This window comes from Triturus cristatus, chromosome 2_1 (genome assembly GCF_964204655.1).
Source record: "Triturus cristatus chromosome 2_1, aTriCri1.1, whole genome shotgun sequence".
NCBI lineage: Eukaryota > Metazoa > Chordata > Amphibia > Caudata > Salamandridae > Triturus > Triturus cristatus.
Genome location: NC_140581.1, coordinates 401,067,028 through 401,088,633, shown reverse-complemented (window position 1 = coordinate 401,088,633; position 21,606 = coordinate 401,067,028). Strand labels below are relative to the sequence as shown.

Below are 21,606 nucleotides of genomic sequence, written 5' to 3'. Positions count from 1 at the left end.
CTTGTTCCTTGATGTTTACTAATGAGGTGGGAACATGGGAGGAGGTGAAACAATTGCAGGATGAGGCAGGAGACGAGAAAATTAAAGATTGGGTGAAAGCAGGCTGTGCACCTAGAGAAAAAGATCATGTGTGGGTCTATAGGGATGGAAGACCAGTCATGCCAAATAGCATGCTATCAACAATGGCAAGGATGTATCATGGCCAAGGACACCTGGGGAGGGATGCTATGATAAGGGCCTTTAAGCAAACCTGGTACAGTCCAAAGTTCAGGCTGATAGCAGAAAGTCTCTGTCAGAGATGTCTGATATGTCAGCAATTAAATCCTGGAAAGAAAACAGTGGTGAGCCTAGGAACAATAGGCAGAGAGGGAGGACCCTTCACAAGAATGCAGATAGACTTCATTGAAATGCCCCCAGTCAACAGATTAAGGTATGTCCTGGTGGTGGTTTGTTTGTTCTCCAGGTGGGTGGAGGCATATCCAACAAGAAGAAACGATGGGATAACAGTGGCCAAATTATTGTTAAGAGAGTTTATCCCAAGGTACGGGTTCCCAGTAACCATTGAATCAGACAGAGGAGGACATTTTTATAATGAAATCATGGGTCTAATCTGTGAAGCATTAAGTGTACAGCAGAAGCTACATTGTGCTTACTGACCAGAGGCTTCTGGTGTGGTTGAACAAATGAATGGTACCATCAAAAACAGAATTGGCAAAATGTGCCTAGCCACAGGAATGAAATGGCCCGATGTCTTGCCTCTAGTCCTGATGACCATTAGGTCTACTCCAGACAGAAAAACAGGTTTGAGTCCACATGAAATTATCATGGGACGTGCTATGAGACATGCATTTGTACCCGTCAACAAGTTGATGACTATAACTGATGACATGATTTTGGATTACTGTAAAGGCCCGGCTGACGCAGTTCATTCTGTGTTTCACCAGGTTGGAGAAGACGCCACCACACTTGAAAAGAAACCAGCCCATGATCTGAGCCCAGGGGACTGGGTAAGGATAAAAGTCCACAGAAGAAGGAATTGCCTGGTTCCTAGGTGGGGAAGGCCAAGACAAGTCATATTGACCACAACGACTGCTGTGAAGTGTGCTGGAGTGAAAAATTGGATACATGCAAGTCACACACTGAGAGTTCCAAATCCAAGAGATGGCACTGGAAAAGAATACTTTGAAGAATCAGATTCCAGTGATGATGCAGACAGCGAGACAGTAAGAAGGAAAAAGAATCCTGAAAGTGGGGAAAGTGAGTCAAGAGAAAATTTCATCCCACCAGAAGAGGTTCTTAAAAGAACAGTGCAAACCGCAGAGGCGAGTTCAGATTCTGAAGAAGTACCTGAGGTTCCACTTAACAGTGACCAACACAAAAAGAAAGAAAGGAAAGTAAAGAACATTCCAACAGAAGTGATACCTGAATCAAATGAGGAAGTTGGACAAGTTCCGCCTGAGATAAATATAGAAAAAGAAGGGACAGACAAAGACAGAGAGGGACAGATTGCGGAAAAACCCAGAGGAGGTGTAGGGAACATCAACAACAAGCTAGGTGAAGGGACAAGTAGACAGCAAGAAGATTGCGTGTCGGAGACCCGAGGAGGGACAGAAGTAGGGGAATCTCAATTGGTGGAAAAAGAGACTGTTGGAGAAAAGGAAGTTGTTGGAGAAAAGAAAGCTGTTGATGAACAAAAGGCATCTGAAACAGAGTCTGATGAAAGTGATAATGAGATACATTGAGGACGAGTTCTGAGAAAAAGAAATTGGCTTGGAGAAAGAAATAATAAAGAAGGAAAACAAAAGAGAAATGCTAAAGGAGATCTTTGGCCGAATAAGATAAAGAGACTGAGGTATAGACTGACACGAGTTAACTCTTCGAAAGCTGAACAAGTGAACGAAGTGTCAAGTCAAAATCCTACTAAAGAAGAAGAAACAAAGATACCTGAGAAAACTAAAAGAATAAGGAAACCAAACCAGAGGTACAAGTCACCGGAATGGACGTATGTGGCACTGCCTGAACAGGGAGAAGAGGCAGACAGTCAAGGAAGTCCAGAGGAGGCTTTACTGAAAGAGGTTGCTGAAGAAGAGGCTGTGGGAATCCTGAGAGTTATCTTGTCCGACATTGGAGAAGAGACGGATGTTCAGGACCTGATACAGTTTGATGATGATGAAGAAACAGTGAAAAGTGATGAAAACCCAAATTGAGTAAAATCCAAGGAAGTCACTTGAAGAAGAAAGTGAAGAAGTAAAATTAAGAACTAATAGATTGTAATAATCTGTTGGGTACTTGCTGCCCTAATAGGTTCGGTAGAGGAGTAGAAGAGGCTAAGTCAAAAGACACGGTCAAATTAACAAAATGGCTAACACTGAGAATAATAAAAGTAGATGTACCTTTCTGAAAAGATGGTGCAAGATGTGCTGCTGCTGTACAGGTTTATTAATGCTGCTTTGGAGCGTGCTTGCTCTACTGATTTCTTTTAGAGTCACTATAGACACTTTAGAAGGTCATACTGAGAACAGAACTAATATAGGGAAAAGTTCACAGAAGATAGTACCAACTAGAACTAGCAATGTACATATACATAAGGATAGGTCAATTAATGATTTTTCTAGCAATGTGTTTTCTAAATTGTTGTATGAATACGTAAAGACAATGGAAGTAAGGGATTGCTACGTTTGCATGCAATTACCTGCCTCTGTTTCGGAAGGAGTGACTTATCATCATCTTCCGGCTACGTATGGAATTTCATGTAGTGTGCTGATTAGTATATTTTATCAGTTGAGGAAATTAGATTACAATATGTCTAATGTAGATAATATTCTTGGGCAACTGCCTATGAATAAAGCACTGAATCCTGCAAAAGAAGCTAACACTTTAGGTGAGATTTTTTTAGAAACCAAAGAATTAACATTAGAATATGTTTTTAGAAACAATTTAACTTGCAGTTTGAAGGGAGAAGAGAAGAATTTTCTAGACATGGTTGAGAGAAGAAGGTTGAATATGCACAAGAAAGCAGAAGGGCACAAAATGAGTGACACAATGTGGGATATTGAGAAAGAAAAGGAGTTGAAAAATGGAGCCAGTCCAACTATGGCTATAGATGCCCCACAGAAAGGCAAACTGTGCATTACCAGGAAGAGATCCCAGTATGATTATTATTTCATAGGGACTAGTGAGTGCCATGATACATACTTTATTGCAACCGGATGGGGATTTAGAGGAGGAGAAGATCCAGTTTTTCCGGGAGTGTATTATATTTGTGGGAACAAGGCTTATTACCGTTTGCCTGACCATTGGTTTGGCACATGTTATATTGGCCTGGTCTTTCCAAAGATTTTTCACATGGATAGAGTAGATGATGCTGAACATACTAATCCATTAACACGTTATAGAAGAGAAACATGGACAGAAATTGTAGGAGATGTTTTTGGAGCTTTAATTCCAGCAGTGGGAATTTCTTTGAATGCATTTGGCATTCGGAAGCTGTCAACAGTGGTGGATCGCTTGTCAACAAGCACCGCTGGGGGCTTTCTTTTGGTTAATACAGAAATGGTTGCCTTGCGTGCTATGGCGATGCAAAATCGACTTGCCCTTGACATTCTTTTGGCAAAAGAGGGTGGAGTCTGTGGAATGCTGAAAGTTCAACATTGTTGCACTTACATTCCTGACGAAAGCAAAGATCTAAAAGTTTATATCAAAAATATTACTGATTTGCATGAAGAATTAGTACCACTGGAAGCTGAAAGTATCTGGACTAGAATGGCTAATAAGATGATTGCTATTAAGAATTTTATAGCTAAAATAGGTAGTACCATTTTTGGTAAGATATTATTTCCATTAACCTGTGTAATTGTTGCATTATTGATCCTTAGATTAGGGTGTATGTGTTGTAGATTTAGAAGAAATAAAAAGAAAATTACAAAAGAAAATGTTAAAAGGAGACAAAAGAAACCAGAAAGAGATCCACAAGAAATAGAATTAGAAGAGTTAAGGGAAAGCATGTTTATAGACACTAAGAAAGAAGATGAGTTGGAAACAAGGGTTTGAAAAATGAACAAGAAGATATTTTGAATTTCTTCCAAAAGGGGAAATTAAAATTGATTTTGGGGTTTTGATTTTTGTGGTGATAAGATATCACCAAAGAGGGGATTGATGGAGCAGGGTTTTTACTTTAAAACCGAATACCTGTTTCATTTTCGCATGTTATAATTAAAAGTACTACTGATTAATTATTAACTATTAAAGATATGTTAAAGTCGTGTCTAATCAATCTTATTAACAGAAGAATTACACGTGGGAACGCTACTGCATGGCTAAAATAATAAGTGAACTAAATTGGTGAGCCATTGACGAATTAGAAGTTGCTTATGTGATATTATTGTGTTTTGCGCTCATAATTAATATGCATTAATGGCTTTTGATGTCGCAAATGGCTAGATAAATACACACACATAAGGGTATTAGCAGGGGAATAACACTGTGTAATCATTTCTGTGCAGTAATTCTGTTTTATGTTCTATTTTACTTAAGTTGACCAATGTGGCCTACCAGAAAATGGCTACCACCCGCAGCCTGCATTCGAGTTGATGGAAATTTTTGCAAGGAAGCTTCGCGCTGCCTGTGACCTTGCCCACTCAACAAAACTGAAAAGCCATGATCATGACGACAAACCCAGGACGGATGCCAAGAGCCCCTGAACATGAGATTTGTTACAAAAACTGAATACTGAACTTATGAACTGATGATCCCACGACTGGGATACAAATGATCTAAAAGAGACATCCGTAGAAGTAACGAATTAGTTATGGACCCCTTATTTTCTATTCATTATTTGGAACGATCTAAGTGTGAGAAAAACTCGCACAGTATCTCGAATGTACCAAGATGACATTATTTCCGCCATTCATCCGTTTTGAATTGTAACTTTACAGAATGTAAATTTTAGTATAAATATTAGTAGACTAGAGAGGTCTAGCGCCACTTCTTCCCGAACTGATGATCCGAGGTCCCAATGCTGACGGAGAGGACGGTGACTCTACATGACAGCTAGAAACTTTGATTGAACTACTGAGGACCGGTTCTGACTTAGGATCTGACATTTAGACAGAATAGGTAAATATGAGAGAAATGAATTTGCATTTAATTGGCTTTTCATACAATTCTAGATAAACAAATATTCTGTTTGAATCTCTATGTCAGGTGGTTATTTTCTTGTCATGTTTATTGAATTTATTTGCATATTATTTGAAATGGTTTCGCCAGATTTATAAGCAACTAGTAGATGCCATTGACCTCAAAGTACATGCAGATTGGATAGGTATCAGAAAGTGTTTTCCCTTATACATGGCACGGATAAGAGTGGTAGGATGAATGTTGGTGTAATGGGCCCCACCAGCGTGTGATGTGTGTGTGCGTGTGCGACTGTGAGATCACTCCGTCCGTGGAAGTAGAGGGGATTCGGAAGCTCCGATCTGCATCAGCACTATTAAGGGAATGGTGAGTTTGTTGTTTTAGCGTTAGTTTGTGATTACTTTGGTCCCCTATCTCTTCACTGTGGCTGGGAGAATACTTTTCTCTGCAGGCTGCTTCCTTTATATGTATGTGTGTGTGTCATTTTATTGGTGTGGGGGTGTCCTTTTGACCTGCATGTACTGCATGCATTGTGAGGGGAAGTGGATGCTTAATAATTTTTAGGGATTTTGTGGTTAAGGTAATGTTTCCATTGTCATGTGCATGTCCCTCTGGTCTCTGCACATGGCATGTAATGAGATTCTCCCTAATGGAGTTGATTGATTTGGTTACTCCCTCTTTCTGGAAGGTTGGAGTTTTTGGGGAACTTTAAGGCTTCTTTGTGCGGGTTCCATTGGGCGTTTACCTATGGTTTTGGGCAATGCTGCCTGTAACTTAGCATATTGGAGGTAGTCAGTAGGCCTAGGCATGAAATTCGTCTCTGTTCGGGAGTTTGTGGAGTTTTTCCCGCCCGCCCTCAGCATAGCACACATAGGGGCAGATATACAAGCCCATTGCGCCACTTTTGCGTCATTTTTCCCATGTTAAAAGTGACGCAAAAGTGGTGCAAGGGGCTTGCAAATCTGCCCCATAGTTCTGAACATGGAGTAGAGTTTTTTTTCTTCCTCCTGCTCGCCAATGGTAATTTGACAAGCGCAGAAAATCTTACTCCAGACCACCTCCCGGTGAGATTTTTCAACCCGGACGGTCGCGGATGGCCGATACTGATTGCATTGAGAAACCTTCCATTCACATTGAGGAAGCTACTACTCGAGTAGAACATCTACTGGAGCGATGGAAAGAAGCAGCGCCCCTTGTGCTGTGCATGGTGCAGTTCATGTTGATTTTCCAGTGAGGGATAAACACCTGGCGCAAAAAATTGGCGCAAACGGCGCAAGCTAGCGCACTCCACTGCTTGCGGAATCCCGCTTAGCGCGGCAGAGCATTTTGGTCACTTCGCAGAGTTCCGCATAGCCGAACTCTGCAAACTTGCCCCAGGCCTAGTAGTCAGGGATTTGTTTGTGGCTCCTGTATGGCTCTGCAGAGGAGTGACTGGGATTGTGCTTGTTTGCTGTATTGTCGACAAAAGTCGGGTGTGAAGTTGGGACTTGTCGTGATCAGCCCGATGTGAATAATGCTGAAAAGTTCTATGTTTTTTCCCTATGAATTGGGTGTTATGTGGTAGCTTGCTTTGGAGTTTTGAGGCCATCATTGTCTTGGGTGTGTGGAAACCTGGCTGCTGTCACTGGAGCATATGCCTCATTTTGGAATTGTAAGGGGCCTCCATTTGGTGGAAACCCTGGGGCTGGTGAGACTTGCATATCTCGCCTAAGGCTGGACTTGGATGACTGGACCTGAGTGCCAGTCTTTATGCAGCAGTGGTGGGCCGCCCTACTCCCTCATCACACCGTCTTCCCTCTGGGTGAGTTGCCAGCCAACCCCACCCCTGGGGAACAGTAGCAGAGGAAGGCCCAAGCCCCTGCAGACACCTGGATAGCAAACATTAGTGTGAATTCTCGATCAGTATAGGACTGTGGCCCTAAATGTTGGTTATGAATGCAGGTAAGGAAAGGTATCTGGAAGCAGTATAAAGTTGATGCATCATGTTGGTGGATGGTTTTGGACTTACTGTGTGTTAGTATTGTGTGACTGTGCAAGGGTTTTGCCACCCCAGACAGTCATCCCTCCCTACCCTTGCCCTGGTCCTTGCTGAACTGGGCTCCCTTTCTGCTGCAGCAGTTGCCATGTGCTCAGCCAACCACCCAGCCCCTACTGTGGTGGGTTGGCTGTAGCCTGATTTCCCTGAGGCTGATTAGATGATGCATTTGCATTGCTCTGTGCTTTGTTTTGGGGATGGGTATTCTGTGGGGGCTATCCTGGGACTATTCCTTTCTGCTTAAGATATGTTTTCAGGCTGCATTATTTGTACAAGAGGCCCAGTCTGTGATAATATTAGCACTCTATGAGGCCTAGCTGTAGCTAGCTTCCCTGACCTCTACCACTAGTACTGGGTGGATACCCCTTGAGAGAGGAGGAGCTCCCTTCAAGACTGGAGCTATTTGTATGTTTATGGCCAACGTGACCTACTCAATGGCCGTTTTTTTCTCTTTTTGTTGGACCAATTTGGCGGTGTCTCTTTGGGCTTGCCCATACACTTCCCTGTCATTCTCCAGTTTTTTCTGGTAGTAATGTAATATATGGGCCCGTATTGCTTGCCAAGGTTTGATGTATAGCCCTGCTATGCCATTTAGTCCGGTCTGTATCTCAGTGGGCAGTCCATTTTTGCAGATGTTGTAGAAGAATACATCGTGGGGACCGCTGTTGGTCCAGGACTATCCTTCCGCTTGTCCCTATTGTTCCCTAATTCTATCTAGGAAATCAGTCATGGTCTCTCCAGGATTAATGCTTTCAGCCTCAATCCTTTGTCTGGGCAGTCAGGGAATACCTCCCCCAAGGCCCTCCGTATCAAGGGTCTGAATTAATTCATTTTCTATGCAAAGCCATTAAGAAACCTGACTTCACTCCGTCAGGGATAAACCACATGATTATTATAATGCTCAGAACTCCAGAAACCTGGCTGGAATTAGGACCTGCAAAATGGCATAACTGAAATCAGTGAGAGATTCAAAAGACACCGAATACATTCTTATGAAAATATAGCGCCTAGTGGCAAGCTTTTCTAAAGAGAACTAGACATGGAAGATTAACATTTCAAGAGACCCTAAATGCAAGGAATTGGGTGTGGATGGAAGATACCGAGAATAATCAAAGATTAAAAAGGCAAAAAGGTTATCTAGATTGGGATGTACCACCTGAGAGAAGCTTTGAATTCCCAAATCAGATAAACGGTTGGCCGGCCGGAGAACCCACGCATGTGATGGACACAGCAGCAGAGTTCTGTCTTCTAATTGAGGTGCTGGATCTGATATTCCTGAAAATGCAGAACCATGACACTGTTCTGACGCACTTGCTGATGCAAGTGGCCTGACCGCATGTCTTAGCACACGGGACTGGTCAGGTGGTTGAAAACAAAGAACATCTTGTCTTGTACATGTCTCTAAAAATATGCAAGAGCGGAACTTAAGACAGGTGCTCCTATCGCAAATCTGCTGCTGTGGTTTCACTTGGCCAAGCTATGTTTCGAAAATAATAATGTAGCAGGATGTACCAACTGGTTCCAGCTGGTCTTGTGTACGTGCATGTGTGAGTGTCTTGCAAGTATGTTGTGGAAAGTTACTGTACTGTACGTGGTTGCCCAAGCTACCTTGCAGCCTTGGGTACAGAGAGAGTCATATTTGTGAAAAGTGAGGCCTAGTAGATTTTTATATTTAGGAAGGGTGAGAACTGGGGGACCCTGGTAGATGTGTCAGGGGAGGTGTGAGTTACTACGTCACCAGTGATTGTGTGACATAAAAATGGCCAAAGTAGCACATTTCCAGGTTATGGTTAGTGGGGCCTATATAGAGACCTTCATGCTGCCAAGGTCGATAAAAATGCTTTTTCTGTTAATCAGATGGTAAAACGTGATCCTCCATCATTTCCCTGCTCTTGTTCATTTATGAATACATATTTCGGTGACCCTTCCGATAGTGGGGGGATCCAGGGCATGTCGTTAACATAAGACTTGAAGCTGCCCTGGGGTTGTTCTTTTGGCCTGACCGTAACTCCATCTGGCTTGGCAAGTATTTCAGCATAATCTGCACCTGATTTATTGAGCAGACATTCATATCGGACAGCTGTAGGGCCTTTGCTCAGAATATCCCTACCTGGGGGAGTGGAGGAGCGGATGGTATGTCATAGTTAGTGCCAGGTGCTGCTAACTTGCTCATTTCCGATTGCATCCCAGTCCCATCCCCAGGAACCCGATCCATGTCCTCATATTTTGCTACCTTGTAGTTCCCTACGCTAGAATAGTTCATCCCTACTATCTTGGTGCTAAACTTCTTGACTCAATGGCTGCCTAGCTGGAAGACGCAACACAGAAGCAACATAATCCCAACTATGGGTATCACTAATTTCAGTATTGCTGTCAGCCATGAGGGCATCCAGCCAAAATCAACCCAGTCCGTTGAAAAAGTGTCCGCAGGGGCACCTCCCTCCGTCTTCATTTCCTTTCCCAAGTTGGTCAACTCCTCAATGGCCCTTGCTATTGATCCGTTATCCTCGTCGTTTCCCGGTATGAAAGTGCAGCAGAATTTTCCGATCCGATGGCACAGACCACCGTCTTTAGCAGTCAGCATGTCGAGGAAGTAGCGATGCTCCAGAACCATCAGTCTTAGGGGACGCAGTTCTTCCCTAATTGCATTTAATCCATCCCTGGTGATGGCTTTCATCACCTCATAGCGTGTTACCTCAAGCCACCTGGCATTCGCTTTTGTCTGGAAAAGTGGAACGGTCCCTCCAAAGAAGATCTGGGCATCATTAAAGAGGTGGAATTCTTGAGGAATGTTGTCATGGGGATCATTTGCATAGTATTGAGCTGTTCGCCGGTGGCGGTGGAGGAACGTAACATCACCTGTCATTGGGTGTGACAGTATGTGGGAGGCGTTTAATGCCGGCACAACCAGGTGTACTTCATCCAGAGTCACAAGGGAGCACAGTCCGAGCCACTGAGGAGGTAGCTGGAGATAGAGGCATTCTCCGCAAGCCCAGTAGTAGTCCATCAACGTGGAGGTGCCGAACTGCATATCAAAATTGAAGATAGTTGTGTTGCATTCTGTGTTACACCCAACAGGTACAGAGCCATTACCTATAAAACAAAGAGAAGGGATTTTTAGTTTAAATGCTCTTTTAGGTTCGGACCTTTCTTCCCCACCCCAGGTGTACCTGCCACTTTCCTGAGCCCATATCTGTTCACACTCCTCATCAACATCCCAGGCAACATCTCCTTCATAATCTGTTTCTCCAGCCCAAGGGGGGGCCTAAGGAAGCTGCTCTACATATTAGGCCATCGGCAGGGATCCATCTGCCCTTTGTGTAAACTTGTGCTTCTAACTTCAGCACCGGTCTTTTGGCACATGGACATGTGCGGTCATCATACTTTCCGGAATCATCGCAATTGGCTACTGAGTAATATCCTCCCTCCAGGATAATTGGTCCCTTAGTGTCCATATCCCCGTATCCTCTTTTAAGCATGTTCCCTATCTCTTTTGTCAAAGCGGCTCGGTGAGAACTTTGTGCAGAATGGGGGTATGATCCCATGTTGTGGTGTTCACAAACGCTTCATCCATTTCAACCTTTCTAATCTGGGTCAGTCCCTGTGTGTGGCAAAGATACAAGTGCAGAAGGCACATGGTAATGTGTGGTGGGACTTCTTTAGGAAAAATTAGTCTGTCAGCTCCTACTGCATGGGGGATGTATGAACACACGTAGCAAGAACCATTCGTTATTGATTTCCCTACTGCTGTCATGTCCCTGTACCATGATTTGTCTACTAGGGAGGAGTGGACCGAATGATCTCTTACTGACTGCTGTAGACCTAGTAGGGGCCCTAAGCCCTTCTGTTACTCTACAAGATGTTGGAATGTCTTATGGTGCTTAGGCTTATGGGGTGACAAGGGGCCTTGTTCTGCGGGGGGCAATAGCGAATCAGCGGGCTCTGTGGTGGCGAGAAGTGCGCTTGTGGGAAAGTTGTTGTTCTGTGACATTGGCAGCGCTTTTTCCCGTAGTATTTCTGTCTCCTGGGGCGGGAGTTGAGAGTTCAAGATGCACACTAGTGTGTGTGTTGCAAGTGCTGTTGTCGGGGAGTTTGGGACCTAGCATGCTATGTGTTGTTTTCTTCTGGTTGTGGGTGACCGCTGGTACAGTGGACAGAACAGTGGATGCTACAGTTTTTCTGCTACCTATATTAGGATAACTTCTTACAGCAAGAAAATAGATATACCAATTAAACGTTGCTAGTGCCACTCCAACAATGATACATAACATTAATATTGAAAAAATACATATCTTTGCATCATGGCTGCTATATTCATGGAGCAGCACGTGAGTGTCTTATTCGTCTTCATCATCAGTGGAAGGGAAGCCACTGTTCTCATTCAGGGGGACCATGCTTATGTCGCTTTCCTCTTTCAGTCCATTGTTTGCTGCTGCGAAGGTGCAGGATCGAGGCGGACGTCCTTCCTGTGTATCCATGCATTGCGCTCAGCTATCCGGACGGCGGTTGGAGAAGAGTCTGTCACCTCGAAAGGACCTTCGAATTTGGGATCTTTCCAGCGCCTAACGTGCTTTCGGATGAAGATCAGGGTCCCAGGACGAATCGGAGGGAGCTCAGGATCGGTGGGGCCCTTGTCTTTCCTCTTGGATACCTGGGCAGAAAGGAACTGTGCAGCGCGGGTTAGTGTGCACAAGAAATCATAGAGCTCTGCTTTAACAATCTCAGAGGATGACTCGCTATCAGTTTTGGGCCTGGTGGAAGGGACAGTTACATTTATGGATCGTCCAGTGACAAGCTGGTGGGGTGTGAGGTGGTGATCCGAACTTGGAGAATTTCTTAGTGAGAAGAGGGCAAGTGGCCATTTTTTGCCGATGGTGGCGCTTATTATACTTATTTTGTTTTTGAGCAGGCCAATGTCAGCTTATGTCTGATGCCTAGCATTGTGGTCAGGGAGGAAAAGATGGCGTTTGAAAAATGTGTTCCGTTATCTGTCATGATGGCGTCAGGGATTCCCCAGCGAGAAATGACGTCGCGGAGTAAGTATGTGGCTGCTGCTGTGGCATCGCAGTGGATCCAGCGCGAGAAGGGGCATAATACCATAATGATATATCGGTAATTTTGACATCGGTCGATCATATCGACATAGTCGAGGTGGAGTTCCTTGAAGGGGCCAGAGGGTTTGGGGATGGTGGAAGCGACTGTTTTGAGAGTTGGGTTTGGTGAATATTGTTGGCAGATGAGGCATTTGTTACCAAAGAGTTGTATTAGTTCGTGAGCATTGGGGATGAACCAGTCTATTTGTAAAGTTGTGGACATGTTATCTCGGGAGATATGTGTGGTAAGGTGTAGTTGGTCTAGTGCCACTTGCAGTAAGGCTTGCGGCATGACAGGCTTCCCAGACATGGTCTGTCTGTAAATGAAAACAGCAGGGTCCTGCTGTACTCCCCTCTTCTTCGATAGCTCTTTCTCTTGATGTGGTGCACTTTCTTGTATTTCTCTGAGATGCAGTTGGGCAATGTGATCATATTGTTGCGTGTTGTCAATAGGGTAGGGAGTATCTGTGTCAAAAGTTTCATTATTTATGTCTGTGTGCCGTTCTGGAGCTACACTATCTTCATGCGTGTTTGCCTGTTCTGCTGGAGTTATTCATTCATCTGTCTGCTCTGCTGAAGCTACTGCTTGGGCAAGTAGAATAGGAATGTTTTGAGAATCCGGCTCAATCGCCGGTAGGGGGCTTCTGGCGGCAGCTTTGGCTGCCCAGTCTGCCAGCGCATTACCTCTGGAGACAAAATCTTGTCCATTAGTGTGCACTGCACATTTGACAACTGCTACCTCAGTTGGGAGTGTGAGGGCCTCAATTAATTCTTCCAACAATTCTTTGTGACATACAGGCGTTCCATCTGATTTAAGAAATCCGCGCCTTTTCCAGCGCAAGATGCTCGAGTGTGTTGTTGTTGTGACATATGCAGAGTCTGAGTAAATGGTGATGCGGTCGTCAGCCCCGTGGTTCAACGCGGCAATTAGTGCCACTGGCTCAGCAGCTTGGGCTGAGTAATGTGGAGGCAATGAAATTTGCTGTACAATGTCTAGGGAATCAGAGGACTCGTGTTGTTGTGCCCTAACCACTGCGGCTCCTGTGTACCTGATCCCTGTCTCCTGATCAATGGTGGAGGACCCATCAACAAAATATACAGTGCTGTCTGGTAAGGGGTCCTCTTTTGCTGCCCCTGACTCATCTGGAGAGTATGTGACACAGTCATGGGTGTCATCGTCTGGGGCTGCAATGGGATGGGCAAAGAACGTTGCAGGATTGACTGTGTGACATTTGACAACTTTCAGAGAGGGTAATGACAGTATGACTTCGTACCCTGACACTCTTTGTGTTGTTAATGTTGTCTTGGCTTTCTGAATTAAAGCAAAGACGGTGTGTTCAGTGTACAGTGTCAACGGGGACCCCATGACAATGGGGGTGCTTTTCTCTACAGCAAATGCTGCAGCGGCGAGAGCTTATTCGCAGGGGTAATGACCTCTCATGACTGAATCTAGCATGCCACTGAAGTAGGCGATGGGCTTATTGCCCATGGGGTATTTTTGCGTAAGTACAGCAGTCATGACCTGACCATTGCAGAGAGTGAACAGGTAGAATTATTTTGTGTAGTCAGGTGAGCCTAACACTGGGGTGTTTGTCATTTCATCTTTTAACTGTTTGAATGATGCTGACATACCAGGTGTCCAGTCTATTTTGTTATGTCTGTCTTTGGCTGCTTTAACTGCTTTTAGCAGAGGGGCAGTTATCGTGGAGAAATCAAAGATCCACTGACGGACATAATTGACTAGACCAAGGAATTTCTGCATGTCTTTTACAGTTTGGGGCTCTGGGGTACTTTTTATGGCCTCAACTCTATCCGGCGTGACTCGTCTCCCAGAGGCTGATAGTAATTGGCCTAGATAGTGTACCTCTGTTTGGCAGTACTGAAGTTTGTTTTTGTCCACTTTGTAACCTCTGTGTGCTGGTGTAGTAATCAGAGAAGTGGTGTCTTTCCTGCATTGTTGTTCTGTGGTGCTGCAGAGCAAAATGTTGTCGACATATTGTAGCAAAGTGCTGTCACATTGGAAATTTGATAAATCTTCTTTGACAACTTTGTTAAAGATGCTAAGGGACTCACAGTACCCCTGGGCTAACCTTGTATATGTCATCTGCACCCCCCTGAACGTGAAGGCCAATAGGTATTGACTGTCTGGATGAAGGGGGAGGCTAAAAAAAGCATTTTTCAGGTCTATCACGGAAAAGTACTGTGCTTCTGGGGGAACGTTTGTAAGGATGACAGAAGGGTCTGGGACAATGGGAAACTCTGGTATCACTATGTTGTTGACTGGACGCAGGTCATGTACTAGACGCCATTGATTGGTCTTAGACTTGCGGACCGGAAAAAGACAGGTGTTACAGGACGAGGTACAGGGGTATATGACTCCCTGATCCAGCAAGGCCTGAATGGTGGGGGCAATACCCTCCTCTGCTTCTTTAGATAGTGGATACTGTTTTATTCGGGGTAATATTGCGCCTGGTTTCAGTGTTATTCTAAATGGGGTGGCAGAGTGGATGAGGCCCACATCATTAGGGCCGGTGGTCCACAATTGTAGCGGGACTTGGGCTAAATCTGCCTCACGCACGGAGTCATATTTTAGTGTGGGAGTGGGTGTTTTCTTTTCCATTGTCACTGAGAGGAGTACCTCATTCATGTAAATGATCTCTGTTTTGGAATACTCATCAGGATCGCCAAAGTGTTGGTCATCTGAAATACTTCTTACCAATTGTCCAGGCTCAATAAAAATGACACAGGCCCAGGTGCACATATTGTCGTCACCTGCTAGGAATGCCCCGTGTGTAGGTGTTATTTCAAGAGCATTTATGCCTAAGATCATGTTCTTGTCTGGAATCTGGGAATCCTGGGACTGTGGACGAAAGAGGAACTCTTTTGGGAGCTGGACAGTGCAGTTGTGCAGTTCTGGTGTGTTAGCTACAATGATGTGTACCGCAGTGGAGAACGTTTGCTCATCCATAGGGCGAGCTCGTATTTGATCCCTCAAGGAGGTATCAACAGTGAGTGCCATCATCCTTGCCAAGGGTGTGCCTGGTATAGAGCAAATCATTGTTCCGTTCTCATGGAAGTGAATGGTCATGTTCAATTTTGCCATGAGGTCGCTCCCTAAAAGATTAACTGGAGAGTGTGGTGAATAGAGCAGCCGCTGTTCCAGCACACGGTCTCCTATATGTATGGGTACTGGCTTGGTGAACGGGACCCTTGCTATTGCCCCAGAGAATCCCTCTGTGTCCGCTACCTTATCTGAAATGGGCAGATGTCCGCCTGTGATACAAGAGTACGTAGCGCCTGTGTCAATAAGAAAGCTATATGTTTTATTGTTTATCGTGACCAGGACGGTGGGGTCGTCTTCACTGCTCATGGTGCATGATAAAACCGGGCACACAAGAGTTGTCTGTGGGATGTCCTAGCTAGTATATCCTCCTGCATGGTATTGCTGGATGGTGCCTTGCGTGAACGGATTCGTGGAGGCAACCGCCACACCACCTTGGGGTGGCGCATTTTGTGCTTGGGGTATCACTTGGTATGCGGGTGTCTGCTGAAGTGGCTGCATAGGAGCTTGCATCTGTGGGGGCGACTGTTTGGCTTGAGCAATGACAGGTGCGTGGAACTGAACTTGCTGTGGGGCAGGTTGGGCGTACGCATACAGCATCTGGGGTTGCTGTGGATACATTTGCTGTGGCTGGGACCGTGGTGGTGCTTGTTCGGTGGAACCCATAGACTGCTGGCCTTGGTCTCAGAGTCTAGTACGGCATTCTCTCTGTTTGTGGCCCACCTTATGGCAATAAAAACAAGTGTGCTGCCCTGGCTGCAATGGGACTCTTTGCTGTCCCATTCCATTACATCTTCCCTGCATGCCTACGTTTCTGTTGGCAGTATTCCTATTATTGTTGTAATACTGTTGTTGGTCACTACTATAGGCAAGTTGTGCTGCTATGTATTGTACTGGGGGCTGCGGCTTTATGTACTGCATGACAGGCTGTGGTTGTGTCTGGACATATTGTACGGTAGGAGGCTGTGGCGGCGTCTGCACATATTGCATGGGCGGCTGCTGCTGCATTAGTTGCGGGGTAGGCTGTGTGTTGGCGGTGAGTGCGTTCTGAGCAGCCTGTGGAAATGTGGTGACTGCTATCATCTGACTGACAGGTGCAGCTAACATGACGGTGTCTAGGGTTGCATTCCATTTGTCTCCTAACTCCTGATGCCATTTTTCCTTCATTCTAGAGATAAAATTAATTGGATCCTCGTTCGCTTGCATTGTCAGTGACATGAGGGACCCAATATCAGGAACATCCGGGAACTTAATTCGTAATTTGGCCCAGACGGCTGGTCTTATTTTATTGAATGATTCCCCATCATACTCTGTGTTATTCATAGTTATTGCACCATGACTGATACTTTTGAAGATGTCCTCCGCTTCCCCTCCCATAATTGAGACGAGCAAACTTTTCATATCACCTATCGCTAGGATGTTACCCGTAGTGCTCCTTTCTAGGGCAGCTATCCATTTGCCAGCACCCTCCGCGAGGGGGGTGAGTTGCTTCTTGAGGTTTTCCTTGGCCGCATAGGACCATGACATATAGACAGGTGGGTCACTGGCTTTTTTGTACAAGAGTGGCATCTGGTGTTTCACCCCTGTGTCTAGTGCCTTGGGCCGTGTGAGGTCATGTTGTCTGGCGCATTTCTGCCAAATCTTAAGACTGGCCCTCATGTATCCATAGTCCCAATCCTCATCTCCTGTACCCTGTAGGATGCATTCTACAGCTGTTGCCATATGCTGGGGCTCGAAGGACCCTTCTCTTGGCCATGGGAGCATCTGCGGGGCCAAGGATTCTGTCCAGCCTGCCAAATCGTCTGTGAAGGGGTTAACATCATAATCTGAACCTTCCCCTAGTATCACTATCTCGTTGGGCGTTAGGTCTGCTGAGAAACATGCTGGTACGCTGCCTAGCTCTGGTGTTGCGCATGGAAGCAGAGCCAGAGACATCATACATGATGTCATCTGGATGTCCCTGCGTCCCCAATACCCTAAGGCTCTCTAATTCTGTCGTCCTAGGCTTTCTCCTTCCCCCTGTATCACCTGAATTTCGAAATTCCTGGCGTGGTGGGGGAATGCGTTCGTCGTTGTGTGGGCCCATAATGCAGGAAGTAGTGGATCAAATAGATCCACCGTGGCAATGCTTGGTGGGGGTGTCCCTTGTTGTGCGAAGTGAACCTGAGCTGTTGAGGCAGTTGCACGTGTTGGTCTCGGTGTAGCTGGCTCGGGGAAAGGTGAATGTCCATTGTGGCACAGTCCTCCATTTTCCTCCGTGTCTCTAAAGAGTTCTGCGTGTAATGTGGGTGGGGATGGGGTATGTACTGCTGCTTGTCCGCTTGAAGGTCCAAGGCCCACTCTCCTGAGGGTGTCAGTTATATGGTTATTCATTCGCTCCAGCTTCAGTGACGTGCATCGGAGTGAGCGGAAGACCTCCCCGGGTGGGGGACTGGGTGAGGTTGCTCCATTGAGTCTGTCTGTAGGGATCTTTTCATTCGGGCTATGCTCCAGACTTTTGCTTATTTCTGCAGTTGTTCTCCAATTGTCATAGTGTATTGAGGTAGCCGCCGGGCGGGCCTGCTGTTCCCTATCCCTATACTCTTGGGGGATATTGGAGAATGTGATCAGGGAGGTATCGGTGTTTGTACTAAAGAATGGTAACTGGTCTTGAGGGGCGACCTCACGCCCCTGGAGCCGTGGGGTTCTTGCGCTGAGGTCAGGGAGCAAATAGTGAGATGAAGCAGGTGAACGGTGAGATGATGATGCATGTGAGCGGTGAGATGATGTGTGAGAGTCAGCGTCTGAGTCTTCGCTTTCATCCTCACCTAATGGGGCATTCATGGAAGTGGGAGTGAATTTTTAGCGTAAATTGGCCATCTATCTGTCCAGGTAATCCTGGCACTGTGGCCTGTATAGTTGGCTGCTACCAATGGCGTGTGGTGCAGGCATGGGAACGGCAGAGGCTGGCAATGTGGGAGGTATTGTTGGATTGGTGCTAGTGTCGGGTGGTGCCGGGCGGTCTGTACTGCATTCGGCAGTGGGTGCAGAGGAATCTGATAGGGTAAAAAGACCCTCTGGGAGTTGGCTGTATCCAACTGCTGGTAAATTATTTGTGGTAGAATGTAGATCTGGTTCCTCACTTGAGGTGGACTTTATTACAGGGTTCATATCGCTGGCCTGATATGGTGGGGGAGCCAATGCAGCTGTGTGATCTAGTGCATTATCTTTAAAGATACGCCAGAGATCTAAGGTAGCCTTCCTTTTCTGCAACTTGGTGCCAGAGTATTTGGTGTCTAGGAAGGTAGTGGCATGATCTAAGGTCGTTTTATCAAAACTACCCTCTGAGGGCCATCGGTGATTCATGTTTTTCGTGAGTTTATGAAGTTCCCTACAATGTTTGAGTATGCGCTGTTCTTGGCCACCGAATGTTTTCAGGACGTGCTGGAGAGGTGTCGCCATAATGAGATCTCTAAATGTGTAAAGGCAAGATAAGTATTTTACTGGGGGTGGTGTCTCTGCCTACGCCTCCGTAAAGATCAGATACGAGTTCCCCTTCTACGCCCTCAATTACACTGTCATATATACCGTTTTGTAATTCAATATTCTGGATAGGAGTGCACCCAGGGAAAAGGAGCTGGCCACCAAAGCAGGCGTCAGCTATTTTAGAATGGAGCGGGTTTCTGGGCCAAAAGCTTGACAAAATTACTGGGCCTTCCCAATTTTCAAGTCATAAAATGAAGTATATGTGAAAGCCAGCGGTTGTCTTATATACAGTAGAACTGAGTATTCTATTCATAGGGACACTGGTATGTATGTAGTGCACTGTGAGTCTAAAATACTAGTGCTTGCACGGAGGGGTGGGCTCGACCTGTCTATGTATTTCTACCCTAAATGTGGGGGAAGTTGGGATATCGATCTCTTATAAGTTCATCTCCTATCTCATGAAGAATAATGATGGTGAGTAGTAGTCTTAAATCCAGTTCCTCAGGTCCCCTGTATATTCCCTCAGGGGAAAGGTCAGGGAATTCAAGATTGTGGTGGGCAAGGGCGATAATAATTTTACTCTGTAATGGGTTTCGTGGCCAGGAGGAAGTAAAGTTGGTGGGTATTTCTAAGCCTGGGGATAGTAGGCGGATGCGTATGTAGATCCAATCTGGTGTTTTGTGCACCGCAGTGCCCAATATTCTTTTCTCATATATTGCATGAAGTGCCTGCATGGGATTTTGTGGCGGTGAAGGGTAGGTCATGCAGAATGTATATATAGCAGAACAGCAGGAAATACTATTTTGGTTTGTGTTTCAAGGTGCTCGTTGATGACTCAAGGGGGTGTAAAAATGCTGGTGCGATAGATAGCGTGATCTGCCTGTTATGACTGTAGTCAATGCGGAGTGCCTGAAATATTGTGAGAAGAACCGTGCTAGTGAGGGGTGTCACGTGAAGGAAACAAGACGGGTGACCGTCACAGAGACCCACAACGTTATTGTTGATCAGGTATATCGTGATATTGTTGTGGGGATAACTATTCATTCCCAAAAATGTAGTTGGAGCAATTGGCTGGGCGTGCAAGATCAGGCAGGGAGACGGAATCTGCGGAGTCTTGTAAATAATCACGCAACAGTGCTCTCAAAAGGGGTGCTGTGTCGTTCTGAGACTGTGGGTGTACAGAAAAGGAATAAGAGGCGGAAGGCGTGGGGGACTTGGGAACTTCAAGGTTTGGGAGAGAGGCTGTCTCAGATGAAGCCACTGACTGTGTGGAATCCAATGAGGATTCCCCGTCGGTAACAAAAATAGGGGAGGGAGCAGAATGGGCAGGGTAACCTGGGTGTTCAAAAGAAGGTAAATGAGGAACAGACAGGGTGGAGGAATTGGAGTGTTCGTCAGAGTAAAGTAGGTGGGGGCAAACCGTGTCTGGCGATGGCGGGGTGAGAGATATATCTGGGAGGGCATCAGATAGGTCTGTCAGGGAAGTGGCAGAGATGTGAACTTGGGTGTTTTGGGTGAAGGTGACCCCTAAAATCGCCCAAGCGTCAGATAATATGTTCCTGAGGTCGTCAGTAAGGGGGGTGAATTCGCTAAGAGTGATATTGTGGACAACCTGAGGAGTGTCGTGCACAAATTGGATAGTGCAGTTGTTAGAACCGGCAGCCGCTGCCACCCTAACATTGGTGATCAGCGGTGGGATTAGGACTTGCATTTGCACAGTACCACAGCGACGGCTGGCTGCACTACAAAACTCTGCATTTAGATAGTCACATGGAAAATGATTATTGTTCTAAGTTTGTTTTTAAGTGTCATTTCTGTGGAAATGTGTTTCTGGATTCACCAGTAAGGGTGGGATCCAGTGGTGGCAGCAGATGTGTGTCCAGTGCATGTATTCCCATTCCCAGTTCCCGGGGTAGTGGTACCTGTGTCACGTGGTGGTCAGGTTGAGAAATCAGGGGTGGTAGAAACTGTCTTACCAGTCTTGGGAGGGGTGGGGATGAATGTGTAATACGCTGGATGAATGTGAACGTCCCATTCCCAGTTCCCGGAGTAATAGTACCTGTGTCACGTGGTGGTCAGGTTGAGAAATCAGGGGCGGTAGAAACTGTCTTACTAGTCTGGGGGGGTGTGTGTGTGGATGAATGGTGTGAGTTCTCTGAAATAAGGAGCTTGCTGAATACTTTGGTGTGAGTTCTCTGAAATAAGGAGCTTGCTAGTTGATTGGGTGTGAGTTCTCTGGGATTGGGAACTTGCATTGGGGAGTGATTCCAAAAGGAGTGGCTGAGGTGTCTTCCAGCTCAACATGGTAGGAAGAGGTTCAGAGTAGCCCAGCTAGGTCTCGGTGTAGGGGCTCACGTCCTGACTCTGCGGAGAAGGAGTGGGTGGGACTGCGTGTCTCCAGGTGCCCGAAACCCAGTCTCAGGGCCTGGACGGTTTCTTTAGGGAACATCAGGTCGGGGGCCTAGGCTGTACCAATAGGTCATTTGAGGAGGATCTCCCAGTGTCTAGAGGACGTGGAGTGTCTGTAATCAGAGCTCCAGCAGTCCTGGTGTCTGGCGGTACCGCTCCAGCTGGGAGGGTGCGGAAGTCCAGAGGGGGGGGTGAGAGGGGGAGGGATTCCCCAGTGGGAACCAGTAGGTCAGGGACCAGCCGGGAGGGCTGAGTCGCCACTGAGTGACCGTGGTGTCGCCACTTCTGTCCTGGGGGGGCTGCACGCCCTGTCAGATGGACAGGAGGTAGTGAGATCAGCGCCAGGCAGACTGTCACCTGACCCATTAGTTATGTGTCACCCTCATTAAGTCCTGGTTCGCCAGGCATCT

The 21,606-nt window shown here is 46.1% G+C and overlaps 1 protein-coding gene across 1 annotated transcript; it reads right to left on the bottom strand.

Annotated features, from left to right (window-relative positions):
- Nucleotides 1-9,461: 9,461 nt before the first annotated feature.
- LOC146865370 (syncytin-2-like) lies at nucleotides 9,462-12,484 on the bottom strand. Its single transcript, XM_085639777.1, has 2 exons — nucleotides 12,421-12,484; nucleotides 9,462-10,261 (listed from the first exon to the last, which is right to left on the bottom strand). Exons 1-2 carry the CDS (start codon nucleotides 12,482-12,484, stop codon nucleotides 9,462-9,464), a joined length of 864 nt encoding a protein of 287 aa, XP_085495903.1.
- Between the last annotated feature and the right edge of the window lie 9,122 nt (nucleotides 12,485-21,606).

What these genes read in the sequence shown, in the direction of transcription:
- LOC146865370 (XM_085639777.1), bottom strand. Translation starts at nt 12,484, where the DNA reads ATGTCCACAACTTTACAAATAGACTGGTTCATCCCCAATGCTCACGAA. An exon ending in CGAACTAATACAACTCTTTG is followed by an intron (nt 10,262 to 12,420) that starts GTAACAAATGCC and finishes TTTGTTTTATAG; the next exon opens with GTAATGGCTCTGTACCTGTT.